The sequence below is a fragment of the Elephantulus edwardii genome, unplaced genomic scaffold (assembly GCF_000299155.1).
Source record: "Elephantulus edwardii isolate Elephantulus edwardi_28Jun2011 unplaced genomic scaffold, EleEdw1.0 scaffold00148, whole genome shotgun sequence".
Classification (NCBI taxonomy): Eukaryota; Metazoa; Chordata; class Mammalia; order Macroscelidea; family Macroscelididae; genus Elephantulus; species Elephantulus edwardii.
The window spans coordinates 7,464,688-7,489,790 of NW_006399898.1; the positions used below are offsets into that span (position 1 = coordinate 7,464,688).

General features: G+C 40.0%; 3 protein-coding genes across 3 annotated transcripts in view; 1 reads left to right on the top strand and 2 right to left on the bottom strand.

Annotated features, from left to right (window-relative positions):
- Window positions 1–3,430: 3,430 nt before the first annotated feature.
- On the bottom strand, window positions 3,431–3,787 carry LOC102843314 (small nuclear ribonucleoprotein Sm D2-like). Its single transcript, XM_006894726.1, has 2 exons — window positions 3,687–3,787; window positions 3,431–3,605 (listed from the first exon to the last, which is right to left on the bottom strand). The coding sequence occupies exons 1-2, from the start codon at window positions 3,785–3,787 to the stop codon at window positions 3,431–3,433; spliced, it is 276 nt and encodes a 91-aa protein (XP_006894788.1).
- Window positions 3,788–8,008: 4,221 nt separating this feature from the next.
- Window positions 8,009–10,291, top strand: LOC102843718 (disintegrin and metalloproteinase domain-containing protein 1a-like). The gene has a single exon (XM_006894727.1). The coding sequence runs from the start codon at window positions 8,009–8,011 to the stop codon at window positions 10,289–10,291; it is 2,283 nt and encodes a 760-aa protein (XP_006894789.1).
- Window positions 10,292–12,859: 2,568 nt separating this feature from the next.
- The window catches only part of TMEM116 (transmembrane protein 116), a 49,889-nt gene continuing 37,645 nt past the window's right edge, over window positions 12,860–25,103 (bottom strand). The window contains exons 5-10 of the mRNA XM_006894728.1: window positions 21,695–21,744; window positions 20,791–20,874; window positions 17,963–18,101; window positions 15,947–16,091; window positions 13,723–13,796; window positions 12,860–13,066 (exon numbers count right to left, since the gene is read on the bottom strand). Coding sequence (XP_006894790.1) covers window positions 12,860–13,066; window positions 13,723–13,796; window positions 15,947–16,091; window positions 17,963–18,101; window positions 20,791–20,874; window positions 21,695–21,744 — 699 coding nt within the window. The remainder of the gene's footprint in view (window positions 13,067–13,722; window positions 13,797–15,946; window positions 16,092–17,962; window positions 18,102–20,790; window positions 20,875–21,694; window positions 21,745–25,103) is intronic.

A 25,103-nucleotide genomic window follows, 5' to 3' on the forward strand; every position in this document is an offset into this window, starting at 1 on the left:
TTTTATTTTTCATGCACATTATGTTCCACATAGTCCATCATTTACATTATATTTTATTCATTTATATTGTGGGGGCTTCCCCCCCTCCCTTACAATCATCCCATCAACAACTACTTTTGTGAAAGTGTATAAGCCAGCTTCTTCGTGCCTCATGCCTTTTTAGATATCCAATTGCTGATTTGCCCATCCTTAAAGAACCAGTACTCTGAGGAAACAAGCATGTCCATTTCATTGAAGGATCTTTGTTCAACTTGGAGACTTTGAGCACCTGCATCCATAAGTATCATCCAGTCCAGAACAAGCCATTCGGTTGCAGCAATCAACTGTAGTTCACAGTACAGATCATCTTCTCTTCATCTGGTTGCGTTCTCCTCCAAGACTTGAAGTTGGAGCACCCTCACTTGTATTGAAAACTCGGATCCACAAAAGTGGAAGTGGGCAGAATACAATGGAGAAACCGGCTGAGCTTGGATGTGTTCCTTCAGCACTGCCCACCTAGCATACACAAACGTGTGGATGAAAAGGCAAATGTTTTTGGTCAAGGAGCCAAGGAAGTTGTGATGACCCCTGGCCTGTTCACTCAACTTGGCCCCATGTGGGGGATAGAGCTGAGTTAGAAGACCAAGAGGTCTGGACTACAGGGAGAAGTGTGAATTCCTGAGTGTCTAGCTGACGCCCATTTGAACCTACCCAGAAATTCAGGGATGGGATGACCTGAATACCTCCTTCTCTAAGCTAACTGTACCTTTCCCCTCCTAAAAGTACGGAATTAAAAAGAGCTCTTTCTACACCCTTAATCTAACCTACAAATAACTCCCTCAAAACGTCCCTTCTTGGAGACATATTAGGGAAGTCCATATCTCCTGTACACCAGCATATAATAAATCTGTTGGGTTTTTTTTTCTCTTCCAGCCCTTGTATGCAAGATTGAATTTTTATGGTGACAGACTTTAACTTTGCAATGACTGGCAATATTACTATCCACAATAATACCACTAATAGATCAAGTCATTAGAAAATTGAGGTTCTGAGTGATCATGCATTTGGCATTTTTGTACAATTTTCTGAGGCTTAAAAGTTTAGGAAAGGGGAGAATAGGTGGCAGAATCCCAGTCCAGGTCTCCCACCACGCTGCCACGGGTCTCAGCAGCTTGGGCAGTGGGTAGAGAGGCAGTGGCCTGGTATCTCAGCTTCACAAAGACCGTCTATGCACCACTTCCCACAGGCACCCTGCACATGCCCTCCTTGTTGCCAAGATGCCGAAGAGGTAAGTCAGCTTGGTGGAAGGGATGGTGAAGGATGCAGCCAAGAGATCAGCAAGGCTATCAGATCAACTACCTGCATAAGTGGAAACAAAGCTGAAAAAGGCTGACAAAAAAGTGCAAACAAAAGGAAAATCAGGAGTAAAAGGAAAACAGGCTGAAGTAGCTGAGAAATAAAATTTATCTGCAGAAAGCAGAGAGATGAAATATGAAGAGAGAAAGCATAGTCTGATTAATATCTGTCCCCCATGTTCCTGTACCTCTCTTCTTGTACCATTCAGGGGAATATTTCTATCAACTATTTTATAACTCCAAGGTTTTTAGTTCAGGTCTTTTGTTCACATTGTCACTATGAGTTGTCTATGACTTGATGGCACTTAACAACATCATCGAGAGAGCTCAGTTGGCCTAGTGGACAGAAAGCAATGCTATCAAGCCAAAGGTAGGTGATTTTAATCTGTGGCCCCCAGGCCTGGTTGTAATCATTTTTGGTTAAACATTCTTCTAAGTGGTCTAGCACTGGTCTGTTGATTTTCTGTACAGAGGTAACTCCTGGTTACTGTGCTGCTGAACACTGTGACAATGATGTGTGTCAAATGCGATAATGGTTACTCATGGTAGACAGTGCATGGGGGGAACTCCTTGATTAAAACAAGCTTGGAGGCAGGAGTGGCCTTCATCCACTTATGAAACAGCTTGACTCTGGAAACCCTATGAACTTAGAGAAACGATGAAAGTTATACAAGTGCTCAGATCTTTCGTTCATAGGCTCACTATGAGTCGTCTACGACTCAATGGCTCTTAACAGCAACAACAGGAACATTTATAAGAAGGAAATCCAACTTAATTTCATTTTGAAGTAAATGACTTTTTTTTTAAGAGGTGAGATCATTTCCTGGTTGTACAAAACCAGGAAATGTGAGATGTTAAAACTGGGGTGGGGGCTTTGGGTGTCAGTGTAACATTCCATGGAGTAGAGGGACAGATTTATATCTCACAATAAGGAGCATATGTAAAGACAATTTGGAGTCATACTCATGCACTTATGACTTAAACATTTTAAATTAAGTCTAGTTTTCTTTTTTTTGCATAAATGAGAACATTAGTTAGTAAAACATCTTCTTACAGATAGCCACTCCCTCCTCATGGCTTTCTCCCTGCCAGAACTATGCAGATTTTGTAAAATTTTTGGTCTTGGTAGCTCAGTTTTTCTAATAACTATGTTGTGTGTTATGAATGGTAGTGTGTGATGGTAAATTGTGAATTAGGGTGACTAAATGAGGTGACAGTTTATCAACAATTGAAGGTATTTATTTTCTTCTTAATGAAGATCTTCCTCCATATGTAAAGCTGGAAAGTTACTGGAGTTTAGAAAAGAATTATAACTACATTTTTTATATGTAGTACAAAAATGAAGCATTGTGTAGAGGTAGTTCATAATATTTCTGTATTGGCCCTTAAAACCACCAATAAAATACCAATCATGACAGCTGTTATTTCTGTTCATTTCTGTCGAGTTCAGCCCAACTCATAGCAACCCTATGAACAAAAGACCTGAAGCCTTTTTTTTAACTAATATAATTTCTCCAAGTTCATAGAGTTTTCCGAAGCATGTAGTTCAGGAAGTGGTTGCCACTCCTGCTTCCAAATCTGTATTAAACTGAGAGCACCACCAAACACTGTCCATCCACCATAGGCAACCACTATGGTGTTTGACACCCCAATGGCACAGGGTTCAGTATCAAAGCAAACCCAGATTACCTAGGTTACCTGACAGAAGAGTGCTGTATGACTTAGAAAAATGTTCCTTCAAAATATGAGGCCCTCGGGCCCTCCAGGATGTCTGCTGACACTAAACAAGAGGCTTAAATCACAAAACAACCAGACATTCCACCTGACCCTCAACCAGAACAATCTTACAGATTCCTGCTGTGTCACCCAGTCACCAAAATGGAGACGAGGGGCTCACCATAAAAATCATGAAAGAAATCATGAAAGAAGGGAAAAAATGAAGGTTTAGGAAAGCTAAATGAATTTTTAAATATTTGAATTTTTTTTTTTTAGTAGAACAAAACCACACAGGGACTTTATTATTCCCAGTACGGGACAGGTCTTCCAGCGGCGGCAGGAGGTGGCTGTGGGGCAGGGCTGTAGAGACAGGGGTGGCCCTACTTGCTGGCGATGAGGGGGTTCCTGAGGACCACGATGATCGAGTCCCCACACAGGAACATCTTAGAGATGTAGCAGTCCTTGTTGACGGGTTTGGACTTCTTCTTGCCCTTGCCACTCTTGGGGACCTCGGTCCACATCTCCTTCACATTCTCCAGCACCATGTTGCAGTGCCTGTCAAAGGCCTTGATGTTGTTCAGGAGCTTCTAGTTGTTGCGACAGTTGATGAGCACTTGCGTGTTGTTCTTGACTGACTGTGTGAGCATGGAGAGCGGGCCTGTGTTAAACTCCTCCTCCTCTCGCTTCTGCAGCTCCTCCGGGGTCATCTCACTCTTGGGCTTGTTGAGGAGGCTCATGGTGCTGGCTGTGGTCTCGAATCACACCCATCTAAATATTTGAAATTTTAAAAACCATATGAAGAAAAGACAGATTTGATGCATTGAAAATTGATTGGAGACCAGATTAGCTGTGGGATGACATCAAGTATATCATCTATGAAGAAGGCAAAAGGTCATTAAAAAGACAGGAAAGAAAATACAAGAATGGGTGTCAGAAAAAAAGACTGAAACTTGCACTGCAGTATAAAACAATGGGAAGAAATGCTGATATAATATGAAAAGAAGATTTCAAAGGGCAGCTCAAGATGACAAAAGAAAGTCTTGATACAAAATGTGCAAAGACCTGGTGTTAGAAAACTAACAGAAACTTTGGATTTCTAGTCCTTCATTGTTGCACTATAATAATGACACAAAAAAAACCCCAAAAAACCAAAAACCAAACAAAAAACAAACACACCAACAAAAAAACCCCAAAAAGAAAATCAACAGAGAGGAACACGCATGGTATTTCTCAAGCATAAAGAACTGAAGAATCCAAGCTTTGAGGCACAATTCTGAAATACTGTATGGGGAAAAAGAAAAACTCTTAAAAAGGTTTCATTGGAACTAGGGAGATCATTGCTGATACCAGATGAATCTTGGCTTTAAGCAGAGAATACCAGAAAGATGTTTACTTATGTTCTATTGACTATGCAAAGACATTTGATTGTGTAGATAATAGCAAATTACAGCTAGTCTTGAGAAGAATGGGAACAAATAACTAAGTATGGATAACATAATAATATATAATTATGAGGTGATGGGAAAGGCCACACTACTTAATAGCAGTCATGAGACATCCATAGAGAGACCAAGAAGCAGTTGTTTAAGCAGAACATGAGGATATTGTATGTTTTAAAATCAGGAAAGGTATGCATTAAGATTTACCCAGATCTATTTAGCCTATATACTGGGAGCATTATTAGAGAAGCTGGAGTATATGAAAAACATGACATCAGGATTGGAGGAAGACTCACCAACCTGGGGTATGCTGATGACAACATTTCTGGCAGAAAGTAAAGAACACTGGAAGCATTTACTGGAAAAGATTAAAGACTACAGCTTTCAATATGGATTACATCTTATAAAAAACAATTGGTCGGCACGGAAATATTTCAGGAAGTAGCATGCGAAAAGGGACCAATAATTAGGAAAGAAGACATCTAAACTCCATTAAAGACATTGGCAAAAACAAACAACAAACAAACAAACACAACCACAAGGCCTCAGGAATTGATGGATTACCAATTGAGGTGTTTCAACAAACAAATGCAACCCTGATCAGGCTCACAGTCTATGCCAAGAAGCTTCGAAGACAGCTACCTGACAAAGATCCTATTTGTTTCCATTTCTAAAAAAGGTGATCCAACAGAATGTGGAAATAAATCAAATGCAGTATATATGTTAATTAGCATAGCACACATGTAAAATATAGTTGTTAATTATTAAAGTAAGTTAGAATATGACATCACCAGCAAATTTCCATAAATTCAAGGTTAATTCAGAAGAGATATGGAGGCTATCATTGTGCTGATGAATTTATTCATCAAATGAAGTTATTGAAGTTGCCAATTTCGATCTTTTCTCTATCATGATGTTGCTCTTGATCCAGTGCTGAGGAATTCTGGTTTCTTGATGTTGAGGTGTAATCCATTTGGAGGCTGTAGTCTTTGATCTCACTCAGTAAGTACTTGCAGTTTTCTTTACTTTCTGCCAGCAAGTTTGTGTCATCTGCATAACCCAGGTTGTTGATGTGTCTTCCTCCAATCCTAATGCCACATTCTTCTTGATATAGTCCAGCTCCTCGTATAACGTTCGCAGCATATAGACTAATGTGGGAAAAGCACAATGCTGATGCATATCATTCCTGGTGTTTCATGCAGTGTTGTCATGTTCTGTTTAGGCAAGTGCTTCTTGGTCTATGTATAGGTTACTCATGAGCACATTTAAGTGATCTAGAATTCTCTTTCTTCTCAAGGTATATAAATGTTTACATGTTGTTACTGCTGTGCCATTGAGTCTGAATCAACCCATAGCTGACACTCTGGAGGGTTTTTTGGGGCAGCTAGTTGCATGGGAGCAGACTACCCACCGTTCTCTTACAGAGCAGCTGATGGATTCAAACCAGATGGCTTCTGGATTGCAGTACAGCTTCTTGCCACTATGCTACCAGAGCTCCCAGTGTGTGTGTGTGTATATATTTATATGTGTATAAATTTATATGTGTCTTATTTATATGTGTGCATACATATATTTCCTATTACCATACAAATATCACAAAATATGTATATGATCTATATGAGGAAATCTACAAAACTCCAATGAAAGAAATCAAAGAAGCTCCAAGCAAAGGGAAAGATATTCCATGTTCATGGATGGTAAATGTAAACACACAATGCTAAGTGAAACAAAGCAGTCTGAAAAGGTTACTTACTGTATGTTTCCAATTTTAGGATATTTTAGAAAAGGCAAAACTAATCAACGGTTTGCCATGAGTTTGAGATGTAGAAGGGAGGGGTGAATAAGAGATGCCAGGGCATTTTTAGGGCAATGAAATGATTCTGAATGATTCAACAATAAAACCCAGGAGGCCCAGAACTCTCAGAACCACCTTTGGCAGGATGGAATCGCACTATTTTTACTACATTATCAGTTGTTAGTGGAAAATATTTGAGTTTCTTTCTCTGACAGGTTTTCAAATCCTTTACTGTATAATGGCGAATAAATAACTATGAATACATAAAAATTTATAGAATCTGCATGAGGGTGATGCTTACTGTATATTATAGATTTTAGTTAAAATGCTATCAACATTAGTTCATAAATTTTTACCAAGTAAACTGCACTAATGCAAAACGTTATTAACGGGAAAATGGGGAAGAGGAAAAGTATAGGAAGTACTTTGCATTTCCTGCTCAATCCCAAACTACTCTAGTAACATCTATTAATCAAAAACATTTGCATCAAGATAGAAATGATTGTAGAAAAGTTTTCATTAATAGCAAAGCCTATTATTTAAAAATATTTGTATCAAGTCAGAAATTTCGCCCTAACTTATGCAACTGAATGTCAGAAGGGACAAAGAATTAAAGAATATACTTCACCTGTCTATTTTTACTTCAGGCAAAAGATGCTGAGATTCTGGTTATGGGCATGTCTGAAAGAAGATTTATTCTCTAGAGTTTAGAACTTGGGTCTTTAGATTCTTAAAGATTTCTTTTCATGTATTCCAGGAAAGGCCTAGTGATACACCCAGGACTTGCTGTTCCTTTGAAACTAAACTAGTATTTCCTATTTGAGATCTCATAACGGCTTCCGCTTACCTGCTGTTGTCATGTGCACCTGAGTTGGAACCAACTCACAGCTGACCCTCCAGCAGGTTTTCAAAGGTTTTAAGCACGCAGAAGGAGACTGCTCATCTTCCTCCCACAGAGCAGCTGATGCTACCTCTGGTTTGGCAGCTCAACTCCTTTCTGTTAGGCCACCAGAATTCACGTATCCTAAGGGCGTTCCCTATCCTGTATCTCAGGTACACAGTTTCAGACTAAAGCTTAACATTGATCACTTTAAGTAAGTTTAATCATCATGCAGAGGAGGTTCTTAGGAAAACAAAGTCATTGTGTAAAATCAAGACCCACAGAAGCTTTCAGAGGCAAGGAAGGCTTTGGACTTGAAATGAATTATGCAGGATTGATAGAGGTAGTTGGCAGCAGAGCTCTGGAACAGCAGGGAGACCCACAATTCCCTGCTCTGGAACCTTTCGTTCAAGGAATCAGGAGAGTAACGGACTTCTAGAGGAGTAGGGGAAGGGTGACAGAGACTGAACAGAGACAGAAGGGTCATTTTTTTTCTTTTCTTGGAGTCTGATTCTAGGTCAGCCGACTGGCTAGACTTCTGCAAGCTTCCTCTACTTGGTATATTCCTCTGTGAAGATAACAGCAGCTCAACTAAGGACTTAACATTGCTGTTGGATAAACGCTGGGCAGTGCGGCTGCTCTTGAAGGAAGAGAGCACGAACAGGAGAGGGAAGAGACAGAATAAAAAGCAGGTGACATCATGTAGTTCTCAGTAACAGGAGCAGCATCTTTCTGGAGCAGCTTTGAACTCTGGCCAAGTAACAGGATCCCTGACCGACATCTGGGTTCCAGAAGGACTCCTCCAGGACAGAGGTCCAGGATCACGTGCTGTTTCCCAACGGCCATGACAATGACATCCCCAGCTGGCTCCTTTGGCTCTCTTCTGTCCCTTCTTCTGCGACATCAGGTGGTCATGAGAAAAGCGTGGAGTGATTTTTCACTGAGGAGTTGCCAGGGGTATGAGAAGTTGGGGTTTTCCGCTCTAAGGCTGCATATCATCATATTGCTCACGGGGCCTCTTCTTCAAGGGCTGCATGGTAAGCAGGAACCTCTTTATTATGAAACAGTAATCCCTAGGAACCTGGTGATGTTCCGAGAACTTGAACAAAAATCAGAAAAAGTATCTTACATCCTTATAATAAAAGGAAAACGGCATATTCTTAACTTGAAGCAAAAGAAGGGATTGTTTGTTAAGAACTTCCCTGTCTATACGCAACAAAAGGGGAAAGTAGTCTTGGACATGCCTTTCATACAGGACGACTGCTACTACGATGGGTACTCAGAGGGTGACACAAATTCTCTGGTGACAATCAGCACTTGCTCGGGACTAAACGGAATCCTGACCTTACGTGGCACAGTCTTTGGTATCAAGCCTATATATGCTTCAAATAAATTTGAGCATCTGGTATACAGAATATTTCTAAATTCAAGTGGGTCCTGTGAAGTCAGAGAAGAACAGGAAGAACTCTTAAGCAATTCACACGCTCAGAGCAGACTAGAAACCTCAGTCCCTACGGCCATGTGGTCCTCTCATAAGTATGTAGAAATGTTTATTGTCGTTGACAACAAGCGGTTCCAACTGTGGAATAATAATGTGACCAAGACAACACAGATGGTAATGGATGTCCACGCTCTGGTCAACAGGTACATGAAAGAGCTAAATGTGAAAGTAGTGCTTACTGGGTTAGAGATCTGGACAGAGAACAACTTAGTGCAAGTCCCTCTCAATCTGCAGGATATGCTTCAAAATTTTAACCAATGGAGAATCTGGCATCTTTCACAAAGGGTGAAGCATGATGTTGCTCACATGATTACTGGTCAAAACCTTGGAAAGGACCAGGGATATTCCTTTATCAGTGGCGTTTGTACTGAAAAGATGGCAACAAGTGTTGAAGCTTTCTCTCATGAAGATATAATCCATTTGGCAGCTCTCATGGCTCATGAACTTGGCCACAACCTGGGAATGAAGCATGACCACACGGCTTGCAAGTGCTATGGCCAGGACCTCTGTACCATGCATGAATTTATTACTGTTGATAGGGGCTTCAGCAACTGCAGCTTCCACTACTTCTACCAGCTGCTGCATAAGCACAGAGGGGACTGCCTGTTTAACAAACCTGAGCTCCGAAGCTCCTTTGGAAAGTCCTATTGTGGGAATAAGATAGTGGATCACGGAGAAGAATGTGACTGTGGCAATGCCCTTGACTGTCGGAAGGATCATTGCTGCTTGCCTTCATGTAAGCTAAAGAGAGGCTCAGATTGTGCATATGGATCTTGCTGCAAAAACTGCAAATTTCTACAGGCTTCCACCCTCTGCCGCCCCAGTGTGGATGAGTGTGACCTCCCAGAGTACTGTAATGGCACCTCCAAGTGGTGCCAGGCGGATACCTACAAGCAAGATGGCACCCCCTGCAAAATACAAGGTTACTGTTACCAGGGCCAGTGCAGGAGCCTTAAGAATCAGTGTGTTAAAATCTTTGGACAGGGCACTAGAGTGGCCCCAGAAAATTGTTATCATTATGTGAATACCAAAGGAGATAAGTTTGGAAATTGTGGCAGTGAGTCTAAAGGGATATTTAAGGTCTTCCGCAAGTGTGAGGCCAAAGATGTCAAATGTGGGAGGCTGCTGTGTGAAAACATCCAAAGGCTCCCACGTGTTGATGAGCATCACACCCTTATCCAGTTCTCTGTGGAGGGCACATGGTGCTGGGGTGCAGAGTCTTCTAAGGCAACAAGTAAGGGAGATGAGGGAGATGTGCAGGATGGGACTCCATGTGGTCCACAGAAGATCTGCATCAATCAAACCTGTTTAGACACCTCTGTGCTCCTTCACTCCGACTGCAACCTGGAAAAATGTCATGGAAGGGGTGTTTGCAACAATTTAAAAAACTGCCACTGTGTGTATGGCTACAGCCCCCCGACGTGTGAATCTGAAGGTTTTGGGGGCAGTCTGGACAGTGGCCCAGCTCCACGTGTCCCTTTTGACTTGAACTATGGCAAAATGCTGAAAATCTTCATCTGGCTCTTGCCTATCTTTTTACTTTTCTTGATTCCTTCTATTTTTTTGCTTGTCTACAGTAATAGGAAATATAAGACTAATGTCAGGGCAAAAAATTCATCAGAGTAGTAAGATGAATTATTTTGACAAAATTTTATAACTAACTTCTTTATGGCAATAAAGTCAAGTATGAAATTATACTGAAAGGACCTTTTAAATATTGAACTCCTTAGTGCTGGTGTTCCACAAGGACAAGAGGGACATTCTGTTTGTTTTTTATATATGCTAAATGTGTGTTAGTTTCTTTTGTGTGTGTGTGTGTGTTAGTTTCTAAACATAAATAAACTCCCTAGGTGAGACAACCTTTCTTATTCTGTGCTATACAGTAATCAGCTCTTTGGAGGTCAATGAGATGCCTCAAGATATGATTTTTTAAAAATTTTATTTTATTTTATTATTTTTGTGTGAGTGTACCGTCAAATCAGATCTGACTGGTACAGGAGGAGATTGTCCCTCCTTCCCCGGCAGAGCATCTGGTGGATTTGAACCGTGCGCCTCTGGGATTGTAGTTGCAGCTCCTTGCCACTAGGCCACCAGAGCTCCCCTTCAAGATATGATTATGACAAAGCAAAGTGCCATGTTACTCTCCATACCAGGGCTGATGTCCAGGACTGAAAACTTAGAGTTTTTATGGAGCTCCTAAACCTATTTATAGAGAGCTCCTTTGGAAAAGTCTCTAGGATTTAGTTATGCTAGTATTCCCATGTCAAAGTCTGCTGTTAGGGACCTCTCCAAAGTACTGAAGAGCAATGGTGTCTCTCTGGAGACTAAGGTGCATCTGATACAAGTCATGTTCTTTGCTATCACTTGTTATGCATCAGAGAGTTGGACAGTGACGAAGGAGGATAGAAGGAGAACTGATGCCTTTGAGCTGTGGTGCTGGAGAAGAGTACTGAGAATACCATGGACTGCTAGGAAAGCAAACAGATTCATCCTGGAAAGGGTTAAACCGAGCAGCTCCTTGGAGACAAGGATTCTGAGGTTTCATCTAGCATACTTTGGATATGTGGTAAGGAGGGACCGGTCCTTGGAGAGGGACATCATGCTTAGTAGGGTGGAGGGACGGCGCAGGAGGGGAAGGCCCTCTATGAGGTGGATTGATTCAGTGACTGGGGTAATTGGGATGGTGTATCAGAGACACTGTGACTGGCACAGGACAGAGCAGAGTTTAGGGCTGTTGTACATAGGGTCGCTATGAGTCGCAAGCGACTTGACGGCACATAACAACAACAGCAGCAGTATTCCCATTATGTTGGCCTAGTGGCAAGTAGTTGCACTGTAATCCCAAAAGTCCGCGGTTCGAGGCCACCAGCTGCTCCACAGGAGAAGGCCGGGCAATCTGAAAACCCACTGGGGGGTCAGCTATGGGTTGGTTCCGACTCTGTGGTACACAACAACAAGTTACCCCCATTAGCCTCCACTACGACCCTGTCATTCTCTCCAACCTTGAGGACTTTGCTTTGGAAACTCAGGTTAGTCAGGTCCATCCCCTTGTCCATCTGATTTGCACTTTGGTCGACATCTCAGAATGAGGTACACTATCCTAGGTTGGTTTTGTTTAAAACTTAACTGCAAGGACAATTACCACTTAGGAGGTAATCTAAGATAAAGAAACAGATTATGAGGGCAAGGGATGGTTAGGGAGAAAAGTGCAACAATGAATGACTAGAAACCCTAAATCTCTGTAAACTTTCATTAAAATTAACTTTTTTAAAAAGGAAAAAAACAGATTAGATATTTCTATTCCTAACTGAGATTCTTAGCCTGGAAAGCTCTTCCTCAAAATGTTCAAATCATACTTACTGTTCGGTCACTTACTCCTTGATTCACTCTATACACGTCTGTATCTACTAGTGACTATTAGATTGAACCATGTGAAATTGATATTGAACCCTTCTAACTTAGAAGAATTCAAAGTTACTATGGGTCAACCTCAAAATTATCACTGTCCAGACAATATAAAGCCTCAAACTTTTGCCAGTGAATTATGGCGGAAAGCTATTGATTCCTAGAGTTTCTAATCTCTCAGTGCTGATTTTGTTTGGATCTTGTCCTTAATTTTCTACAGCAGATGCTCCCTACTGTTTAATTCCTGAAACACTAAACAGACAGGATACTAGCATACAGTATCTGAGAAGTCCACTGTTACTTTTTTGATAGCTACTGTCCTTGTTTCTTCAAAGTTTCCCAAGCTCTATAAAGAACATAAACTCATTACTTTCTAGGCCCAACCTTAGAAAAAGTGATAGCAGACCTGAGAAAGTTGAATGCTTCCTTCCAGCCACTTTTTTTGCAACCAGAGTAGAGAACTTGAAAATGACACATACAAAAATTACCTGAAATTTATTTTTGTTGTGTTTAAACAAATCTATTATTACTGAGGTATTATGAATCTATTAGACGGGAGGCTGCTTGATCTCTTCACAGAGATGATTTTAAAGATCACTAATGAATCTGGGAATAACCAGAGAGATCCTGTCCAATTCACCCAGAATAGCTACTGACCACAGCAATCTACTCCCTTCTAGTTCCATAGTTTATGGAATGCTTACAGAAGACTTAAGATGTATTTCTCCCAAGTTTCTTCCAGTCCAGTTGTGCAGAATCACTTCAGTTCCTCAGTATTCAGTATTAGTTTTAAAGTACACTGGAGCTGGTGGCAGCAAAAGCACAGGTGGGCTGCAATGGTTCCAGCCCTTTGCTATACAATCTCTTCTGTGAACACAGTAGTGGTGTCTGGGTGTCGGCATCACGGTGAGCCTCCTGCTTTAGCTGGTGGAACTTGTGCTGTGTCCAGCCATACACTCCACAGTTGAGCAGCCCCTGGGATGCTGCAGTTAGAGCCTGGAGGAAATGAAGGCATGAAGGAACCCCCCCACTCCCCTTTAAGGTTTCAGAGAATCAGGGAGCAGTTCCCATTCTCCTAATTTAAAAAGTGCTGTTACATTTCCTCTATTCAGATATCCCAATCCAGTATTAGGGGTTTTTAATTTATTTCTACTTCTTCCTGAACTCACTCTTCATACCATACCTTGTCATAGATGACTAAAAGTTGGTCATATTTCCTATTAAAAATATAATACAGATACATACAGAATACACACATACAATACAAACTAACTTCAATGCTCTCTACATTTCCCCACTTTATAGTTAATTTTTCCATTCATTTCACTCTGGATGAGAAAGAATGACATTATTCTGTATTTTGTAAGTACATATCCTAATAGTGTCTTAACTTTTCCTGCCTGACCCTTAAAATCACACCAGTAAAACGAAGAAAACTCAATACATAAGCCCTGTAATGCTAGAGAAGCACCTTGACAAAAACATCTGTCCTATCTGGAAGGACATTTTCATGACAGTTGAATGTTTTTGTCCTCTGAAATTAAGAAAGAAATACTTTGGAGCAAATTAATTTTGCCTACTTAGTGAAAGAAATGTAAGAGATTAGGAGGGAAAGGCTTAAGACTAGAGATGCTAGATGTTAAAGGTGTTACCTGGAGAACATAGAAAGCGTTGTGAAGCTTGGTGTCCTGTGGTTTGGTCAGCTTGATAATCATCAGAATGGCAGCTGTGAACACAAAGCATAAATGCTTCTGTCAGCTCCAACGGCCCAGAACATGTGATTCCAAAGTACACGGGCCTAAATACTATTATTAAGCAATTACACAAAAGGAAAGTCCTATGTACAATTTAAGGCTAGTAGTTTACAGTGTGTAACACTGGACAATGGGCCTCATATTTTTAGTCCCTGAATAAACTCTGCAGATTATTAATGTGGTAAAAGCAACAAGATATTCTGTATATTGCTGTTACTGTTGTGTACCATCAAGTCAGAAATGACCTATAGCTGACCCTCCAGTGGGTTTTGAGAGACAGTAAATCACATGGGAGAAGACCGTCCATCCTTCTCCCAGAGCAGCTGGTGGATTTGAACCATGTGCCTTTTAGATTGCAGCACAAAAAGATACTAATTTACAATTATTATTTTAGGGTTCACAAACATTATACCATCAGATTCTCACTACAACCCAATATATTAGAAGGGCAGAAATTGACATATGTGTACTTTATCCAGGACCTTTTTCCTCTCATGAAATGACAGAGAGCTCTGGTGGCCTAGTCCTCAGAGTGCTGCTATGTCAGCCCAAAGGCAGCCTCTGTTTGGGAGCTTGATTCCAACAGCAGCTCCATGAAAGAGCTGGGCACTCTCCTGTGCTTTCACAGCCTCCAAAACCTTGCTGGAGGCTCAGCTGTGAGTTGGTTCCAACTCGACAACAGCCATGGAAGCAACATAAGCATCACTCAGCTGACATACACTGTGGTGACTAACGTGTTGGTGTGATATGGGAAACTACGCCACTGGTTTTTAAAGGAACAAGTCACTCAGTTGTTTCAACAAAGAGATATAGCCCTGGATGTGCTTATTTGTCTATGTCAAGAAATCTGGAAGACAGACACCTGGCCAACAAACTGGAAGAGACTGTATTTGTGCCTATTGCAAATTAAAAGGTGACCCAGTATAATTCGGAAAATGGAAAACAATATAACAAATACCACATACAAGTAGAATATTGCTGAAAAAACATTTTAAAATGGCTGGAGCAGTAAATTTACATGGAATTTCCAGAAATTCAAATTGGGTATCATTGCTGATTCAGATGGATATTGGCTGAAAGCAACAAATAACAGAGCTGTTTCCTTGTATTGTATTGATGACACAAAGTCAGTCATCTGTGTAGATAGTAGAAATCATATAGAACATTGAGAAGCATGGGAATTCTGAATACTTAATTATGATCATACAGAACCTGTGGATGAGCTAAAAAGAGATACTATCTGATTAGAATCATGAAAGGTGTGTGTACCAGGGTGATATACATTCAGCACACATATTCACTCTTGTAAAATAATATGAGGACAATTTGAGAAGCTCTAGTAAATTAAGATGAATGTGACAACCTGATTAGAGGAAGACTCAGTAATAACCTTGCTAAATGAAGGTTAAGAGTACTTGAAGCATTTACTGAAGAAGATCAAAGACTATACAGCTTTCAGTATAGATTACACCGCAGTGAGGAGCTGAGTTGCCATCCCAAAGGCACTCAGTTCGAATCCACCAGCTGTTCTGCCAGAGAAAGATGGGAAATCTCCTTCTGTATGATATACTGCCTCTGAAAACTCGCTAGAGGGTGGCCTATGAGTCAGTTCTAGCTGACGCCTTTGAATTATGGTATTGGCCATGAACATAAACTGCCAAAAAGACAACCAAATCTATCATGGAAGAAATGCAGCCAGGGGCCCCTTTGAAACAACTGTGAGACTTTGTCAAGGAGAGGCTGATCTCTGAAGAAAGATATCATGCTTGGCAAACAGGATTCCAGTGAAAGAGAAGATCCTCAAGCAGGTGGACTGGCATAGTGAGTGCAAAAAAATGGCCTCAAACACAGAAGATATTGTGAGGATGGTACAGAATTGCACAGGGTTTAAATGTGCTGTAAACAGTGTTGCTTTGAGTAGGAACTGACACTAGGCATGAATAAGACCTATAATGGAATAAAAAGAATGAAAGAAGAGAACAGACAATAGGGAAGGATAAGGAATACTTATAATCTGGATAGGAATTTGTAGTCATCCTTCTTGGTGACTTTGCCTGGCCAAAACCAACTTGTTAATGTTTCCTCTACTCAGCATGTCAGCATTCCCCATTAAGATACTCACCTGGGCCCCAGCAGCAAAGGAAGGCTACTGGGTAGAAACGCACTCGCTGTTCCACAATATGAACCACTGTCCACTGTTCACTCCCCATAAAGCCAGTGGATTTCATAAACCTCTTATACAGTGTCTGGGCTTGAACAAGTAGGACCTGGATAAGGGTGTAGGAAAGAGCAAAGTCCTTTATGTCAGACTTGATAAAATTCCCAAGGTCCCTTTCCTTTATTGTATAAGAAAAATTATTCTCTTTGGATTGCACAGTAAGAAAGACATTCTCTTGTTTTCACCTTCTGAAATAAGGGTTTTGTTGAGAGAAAATTATCTTCAGGGAGAATGTTTAGTTGGCTAGGGAAAACAGATAAAAGCCACTTTTGTGCTTTTATCTATGTTCAATACTTGACCCTTATACCAACTCTAAGGTTCCCTTTTACCCTTAACCTAAAGCTAATTACACAACATTCATGAGATGCGAAAACTAAGATCTAACATGATTTTCTTTGAAGACATTCTATAAGAAACTGTGCTGTAAAGTGCTCTATGCTTAACATTACTAAAATAAGTATTTCAGAATCATGGTTAAATTTAAATTCTTAGCTCTGAGAAAAATAAAACAAAGTCTTATAAAGTCTCATCTTGCCCCTGGGTGGTAAACAGATTGGATTAGGTTTAGTGAAAAACACCACCACAGAAGACATTGTAGAGAACCACAGAATATATACAGTAAGTATCATTTTAAAGTGTAAATTTAAAAGAAATGCTATGGTAGCAAAATAAGTAAAACCTATGGGCTGAATTTGGTTTTCAGGCAGATGGTTTACGATTCTTTTTTTTTTTGGTTTACAATTCTTGAACTAAGAATACGTGAGGAAAGGAGAAACTGATATTTAAATGTAGACATGATAAATTTTTGTATTTATTTGTGTATTGGCTTTGTATGAGGCCAAAACCACCCTTTATTAGTAGATTCCAACTGATGTTGACACTGTAAGGTAGATCAGAGCTGCCACAGAAGGCTCTTGATTGTAAATCTTTACAGAAACGACTACCTTATCTTTTTTTTCGGGACCAACTCATAGAGTCAGACTACCATCCTTCTGAGTGGCAGTCCAACACTTCATCCACTGTGACATAGAGCATGTAATCAAGTCAGAACTGACTCAGAGCTAACCCTGCACTGGGAGTTCAGAGGCTGTAAAAACACTGGAGGATACTACTCATGCTTCTCGCAAGGGCTCACTGGTGGATCTGAACCATTTGCCTTTGCACTGGCACAAGGTCTAACTACTAGGGCCACCAAGCTTCCTCCTTTTGTACCAGATAGTTGGATAGAAATAACTCGCTTCCCCATTTCTTTTACTTGTTCATCATTCTGGTGAAAGTGCTCGCTCAGCTATGGAATTACATGAGTCACTTAGCACCCCAGATACATATAGCATAAATATAAACTTAGGGTCAATGAAGAATTCAGAAAAGATAATTCTATCATTACTGGGAAATTAAAGCATACAGCTTTTGTTTGGTGTTGCCATCTATCCAAAGAATATGCATGACATATGCTGGTTTTCTGGTCTGGTCCTCTATACTGATCATAACAATATGCACCGTTGTAGAGGGGCACATTGATCACATAAGAACACAGCTTTTTTTTTCTTCTCGTCACTCAATTTGATCTTTGAAGGCTTAAACACTGAGGTAGCAATTAAATTGTCAAGGTATCCTAGTTGATTTAGTTCTAGGCCGTAAGAAATGTCTTTTAGGGAGCTGTGGTGGCCTAGTGGCAAGAAGCTGCACAGCAATCCCAGAGGTACACAGTAGAAATCTACCAGATGCTCTGCTGGAGAAGGAGGGGCAATCTCCTCCTGTACCAGTCAGATCCAATTTGACACAAACAAAAAATGAGAAATTATTTTTTCTAAAAGAAAGAAACGTCTTTCTGTCCTATCATTCCAAGTTATCCCAAGCCTTGGGAATACCACTCCCGTCTTCCTCCTCTTCGCCAAAACAAGTTAAGGAGCATCATACCACAATAGTCAAGAGGCTGAACAGAAAGCTGGCCAGGAAAATGGTGACTCCATAGAAATAAAGTGTTCTACAGACAGATGTGCTGGCAGACGGCAGGAGTTCAGCCATGGCAGATGGCGGGGAAAGCATCAGAATACACCTAAGAAGAGAATAACACACATAAACAGAGCTACAGAAAGACCAGACAGGTAGACCCCTTCCCCCCATTTTACTGAGGATAGTGTGCACACAGTCCTCCACTAACAAATTATGCAGTCTAGTTTTTTGCATTTTGGGAAATCACAGGAGTCAGCACATCTGGACTGCAATGGATGAGCCTTGAGCTGGGAAAACTACCTCAATTATGACGGTATTTCCTCTGGATATACTTTTGAACCAAAATTTGACCTTGAGTCTATACCATTCAAATTTCAAAACCATCTCAGGAACAGATTTGAGACCATGAACACTAATGAGCAAAGACCAGATGAGCTGTGGGAGGATATCAAGAATATCATCCAGGAAGAATGCAACAGGTCATATAGACAGAGGAAGAAGGAAAGACCAAGATGGATGTCAGACGAGACTCTAATATTGCATCGAAAAGCCAAAGCAAAGGGATGAACTCAAGAAATTAAGGAGATGGACAGAAGATTTCAAAGGGCATCACGGGAAGACAAAGTAAAATAATGAAATGTTCAAAGAGCTGGAGTCAGAAAATCAAAAGGGCTGAACTCACTTGGCATTTCTTAAACTGAAGAACAAATTTAAGCCTCAAGCTGCAATACTTAATGATGCTTGGGCAGAATATTAAATGATCCAGAAAGCATTAAAAGAAGATGGAAGGAGTATACAGAGTCACTGTACCAAAACTGGCTGACCCCGAAGAATTTCATGAAACAATGTATGAGCAAGAGCCTGTGGAAAAGAAGAAAGAAGTTCAAGCTGCTCTGAAGGAAATGGCAAAAAACAAGGCCCCAGGAATTGATGGGATACCAATTGACATATTTCAACAGACAGATGCTACTCTGCATGGTCTTACCATGTTGTGCCAAGAAATCTGGAGGACAACTACCTGGCCCACTGACTGGAAGAGATCTGCACTTGTTCTCATTCCAAAAAAAGGTGACCCAACAGAGTGTGGAAATTATGGAACAATATAATTAATATCACAGACAAGCAAGATTCTGCCAGAAATTATCCAAAAATGTCTGGAACAGTATGTCAACAGAGAACTGCCAGATGTGCAGGCTGGGTTTAGTAGAGGTCATGGTACTAGGGATATTATAGCTAATGTTAGATGAATCTTGCCTGAAAACAGAGAATAGGAGATGAATGTTTATCTGTGTTTCGCTGACTATGCAAAGGCATTTGACTGTGTGGATCACAATAAATTGTGGATCACAACAAATTCTGAGAAGAATGGGAAACCCAGAACACTTGATTGTGCTTATGTGAAACCTATACTTAGACCAGGAGGCAGTCGTCAGAACAAAGCAAGGAAACACTGCATGGTTTAAAATTGAGACGGTTATACTCCAAGGATATGTCCTATCTCCATATTTTTTTCAATCTATATGCAGAACAGATCATCCAAGAGGCTGGGCTGATTGAGGAGGAATGTAGCATTAGGATTAGAGGAAGACTCATCAACAATCTACATTATGCAGGTGACACAAGCCTGCTTGCTGAAACTGAGAAAGATCTGAAGCATTTGATGCAGAAGGTGAAGAAATGCAGTCTTAAATATGGATTTAACCTCAACATCAAGAAAACAAAGATTCTCAGCCCTGGGCTCACTGGCAGCATCATGATAGATGGTGAAGAGATTGAGATTGTTAACAGCTTTAGTTTGCTTGGTTCCACAATCAACACTCTTAGTACCAGCAGCCAGAAAATTAAAAAGACGAATTGCATTGGGAAAGTCTGCTGTCAGGAACCTAAAGAGCAATGATGTCAATCTGGAGACTAAAGTGTGCCTGATCCAGGCCATGGTCTTTGCAATTATGTGCTATGAATCAGGAAGGTGGACAATGACTAGGGATGATAGAAGGAGAATTGATGCTTTTGAGGTATGGTGTTGGAGAAGAGTAAACCAGGGACTGATAAGAGAATAAACAGGTTCATCCTGGAGAGGGTGAAATCAGGCTGCTCCTTGGAGGTAAGGATTCTGAAGCTTCGTATGACATAATCTGGGCATGCTGCAAGGACGCACCAGTCCTTGGAGAAAGATGTCATGTTTGGAAGGGTGGAGGGACAGTGCAGGAGAGGAAGACCATCGATGAGATGGATTGATTTAGTCACTGGGGTAATGGGGTAGTTGTCAGAGACATTAAGGTTGACTCAGGATAGAGCAGAGCTCAGAGCTGTCGTACACAGGGTCACTATGAGTTGCAGGTGACTTGATGGCACATAACAACAACAATATACTTTTAAAAAACACTTTTTATTATTATTCACAGGTTTATAGTTTGACATGATCAATAGGCTATTTACAAATAAGGAGATCTCCAGTGATACATATTAAATTGGCAAGCCTATCAGTTTGAAATCTAAATGAAAACCAAGAATTATTACGGCATCTTTGACCTTACACAGATATACTTGTATCTCCCATGTTAATCCCTGCCCACTTTTCCTTGCTCCTCCCCACAGCTGTATCCTCCTCTAGCATCTTTGTGTTACATTCCTACTCATGTGTTTTCAGCTTTGATAATAATACCTTGCTCTATTGCATATTTCCAATAGAAATACTTTGACAAGAATTCAGAGAAAGACTTTGTCAACTCTTATGTAGGTAAAAAAGGATGTAGTTTACAATGAAGATGACAGGTTTGGTGCTTGCTTACCTGTGGCTCTGACTGAAGTTACGGAAGCATTCACTAATATTGCCCAGGCAGAATACAGGTATCATCAGTAGTAGAGGTATCAAACTGAAGGAGAAACCAAAATACTCCTTAACATTTACCTTAACATTCCAACTTTTCCATGCATTTTTCCTTGGCAGAGTATTTTCCTGGTTTTCCTTAGCTCCATTACCCTATCAATTTCTGCAAATGTACACACGTGCAATTTCCCAAGATTAATGAAACCCAGGTAGAGATTTATAGAGACCCTCTATAAACTGTTGTGCAGTCAGATCAAAATCCAAGTGGGTCAAAGCAGAAGGAAAAATCTACTAAAATGTCTGTTTCACTTTGTATCTTGAGCTTCATTCTCTTCAGTACTTGTCTAAGAGCTTTTACAAAGCAGAGCTTCAAAGAGCCAGCTATTAATCTGACTAAATAGAGACAGCTTTCTAGAAGATGACAAGATCGAGCAGTAAAAGTTACAAAGTCTGATTTGAACGCACCTCATTCTAGGTGTGATTCAGCCCCTTTCTGGGCATCATAACTATAAGGGACCCAGAAAGTGCTACTCAGGTGAGTGAGATCTTAAAGGTCATTTATTACAGCACTTCCCAACTTGGAGAGCTCCAAAGACTTAAGGGATTTTGTTTAAGGTGACAAAGAGTTGATGGTAAAATTAGGGCTAAAGTACAAATCTGTAACATCAAAATTCCCTCGTATTCCAATTGGGAATATGGAAACTGTGGCCACATATTTGTTCTTCCTACTCAGAAGGCTCTAGGTCTGTGAGAATCTAGGAGTGATGGGCTTAATGTAAATAAAGGGCATTGTCCTCTCTGTTCCCACCTGGAAACAAGAGTAATGAGAGGCAACAACCTCCTAGCAAGGAAGTAAAATAACTTACCTTGACATAAGGACGGCCATCTGATTAACTCGACAAGTATAATCTATTACCTATGAAAAGAATAAATGTGAATAATGCCTTAGGATATTGCCAATCACAGAACAGTAAATACCAGGTCATTAGCACTCAATAGAAAAGATTATGAAACAGTTACTTAGCACTGTAAATAACAAGACTTTAGCACTTTCACTCAAAGGAGAGCAGCCCAAAGAGAGTCTATAAGAAGTAGCTTAATGTAAGACCTGTATAGAGAACACAGTATCTAAGGCAGAAAGGCAAACATAAATTCACACTGACCCTTCATACTTGGCTCAGTCCACTTCTCTATTAGATAGAACACGTTGTGGCTTTCATCAGATTTTGTAAGTGAATGAAAGTCTGTGCATAAGATGACTAGCACAAAATGTAACAGATCAGAATTAATGTGATAAATCAGGGTCAAAAAGCCTCCTGGATATAAGATCTGTTGGATAATATAAGAAAAAAATTCCTCTTGCATTAAATATTGTAAAAGAGCTTGTTGTTAGGGTGGTCAAGTCAATCATGATTCACAGAGACCCTGTGAACAACCAACTGCAGCCCGCACCATCCTCACTGTCCCTGCCGAGCTCAATCCATCCCACGCAAAGCTTTACTCTTTTCTTTTGATCCTTGGCTTTTCCAAACATGATGCCATTTTCAAGGATGAGTGTGTTTCCTGACAACATGCCCAAAACATGTGAGACAAAATTTCAGCATTCTTTTGCATCTAAAGTGTACCCCAGTTGCACTTCTTCCATAACAGACCTGTTTCCTCTTTGGGCAGTTCATGGGATATTCAAGACTCTCTGCCAGCACCACAATTCAAAATCATCAATTCTTCTTCAGTCTTCCTTATTTATTGTTCACCATTCCCAGGCTTATGAAACACCTGAAAATATTACAGCTTTGGCCTGGAGCACTTAAAACTTTAAACTGACATCCTTTCTCTTTAGCACTTTAAAAAGATCTCTGACAGCAGTTTCCCCAATATAATAAATCTTCTGCTTCTCGACTGTTCCTGAGTGTTGACTGAAAATCGTAAGAAAATGAAATCACTGACAACCTTAATCTTTCAATAGAAAGAAGCTGAATATGAACTATGAGGGTTCATTTGTCCTTCTCTCTTCTTTTTCCTTCAAAGACTAATTTGTTCTGCCATGAACTTATGCCTCAGAAAATATTTTCCCATGATGTACCTGTCCATGGTTGCAGGTATCAAAAGGGTACCTTCTTTAGGTATGACTCTGCGTAAATAACCTTTTCCAAGTCCTCAGTTTATGAATGAATGAATGAATACATAAATGAACAAAAAATTGCTTAAATACCACTCTTAAAATAACATTAAACATTGTAGATATTCGCCTGCTTGAAACACGAGGGGGAAACTTCCTGACTGTTTCTTAGTAGTATTTTCCAGTTCCAGGATATTAGACTTATCCAGATAAATTCATAAAAGGATAGATATTCACAAGTCATAACCATCCAAGTTTAAAACACAGAAGGGCAATTGCGAGGATGGAATCTTCAGAAGCAAGAAAGAAAAAAGGAATGTTATAGAATAGGTGTCATAAAACACCATATCCACTAGCTGAAAGTGGCTAGTTAAATTACTATTGAACAGAAATAAAACTCAGTTCCTTATTCATATCAGCATTATTTCAAGCTTTCAGAAGCACTTGAAATGGACAGTGCGTAAGATATTTTTATCATTTTGGAAAAAGCTATTTTGAAGAACGGTTACTCAGGATGAGAATTAGGAAGCCTTTTAATATTAATGTTTGTCAATGATTTCCGATTTGCTTCCCTCTTTGCAATAAGAAAAGTTTTCAAACTATTCTCTAATCCTATCTTTCTTGAACAGTGAGTGAGATCTAGAATAAGGACAGAAAAAGTAAGAATATCTACCCACGATCTCAAGATTATTAATATTTCATATCATCACAGTATTTTAGAGCTGGAAGGGATATTAAAGATCACTTAAGCCAAATATGAAAATTTGAGGCCCAAGGAAAGGAAATGATATACAGATAAGTTACAGAAGTGGGTCTAGAAGACAGATATCCCTATTCATTATATGCTTTTTTAGGATGTTACAGTATGTTGCAACATGCAAATTACTCCCAACACAAGAAACTGACAAGTGTTGTATCCCTAAAAGCAAACCTGAATTTAAAATAATATCAAGAATAGGTTGGAGGCATGGAAGAAAATAACTGAAGTCTGATCAAAGACTGGAAGACATCAAGGATATTACCCAGGAAAAAAAGCAAAAGATCATTACAAAGATAGAGGAGAAAGAAAAGGCCAAAATATATGTCAATGGTTCAAAGCTACCAGACGCTTTGCTGGAGAAGGAGGGGCTATCTCCTTCTGTACCAGCCTGATCCTATTTGACGGTACACACACAACAGATAGTAAAAAAAAAAAAAAAAAGGAAAAAAAAGAAAAAGATGTTAAAAAGACTTGGAGACAAAATGGGACCAAGCTTAGAAGGACTAGTCTACGGTTTAAAGAGACTTCCAAATACTCCCAGAAATGCACAATATGGAGAAAATAAAAGTGATGACAAATCTCTGTGCTCATAAAAAACTTTTTCCAACTGGGTTAAAAGAAAGCCTACTGATTGAGAACAAACATTTAGCAATACCGTTTCAGAAAAGTGTCTCATAATACAAGTTTACAGAATACTCCCAGACCTCCACAAGAAAAAGACTGATAACTAAATTACAAAATGGACAAAAGACATGGAAAGAATTTTCAGAGGACGACATTCAGGTGGCAAACAGAAACATGAAGAAATACTCAAAATCACTGGCAATAAGAGAGATGCAAATCAAAACCACATGAGATACCGTCTCATCCCAGTAGCAGTGGCAAAGTTTAGTAGGGAAGCAAACAATAAATGTTGGAGAGGATGCAGAGAGGTGGGAACTCTCACACGCTGTTGGTGGGGTTGTAAAATGGTGCAACAACTCTGGAAGACAGTTTGGTGTTTCCTTAAAAAGTTGAACATAGAAATGACACATGACCCACTACTAGGAATATACCCCAAGGAACTTAGAACTGAGACACAAATGGAGATTTGTACAGCAATGTTCACAGCAACATTATTCATGATCAAAAGAACATGGAAACAACCCAAATGTCTAACCATAACCAAATGTATTGGGAAATTATGAACAGTCACACAATGGAATTTTATGCAGCACGCAGGAGCAACAATTTTGAAAACTACTAGATAACTTGGGAGAGGCTGGAGAGCATTACGCTGAGTGAACTAAAGCAGTCTCATAAGGACAAATACTTGCACACCCATGTTTATTGCAGCTTTGTTCACAATAGCAAGGAGTTGGAAACAACCTAAGTGCCCATCAACAAACGAATGGCT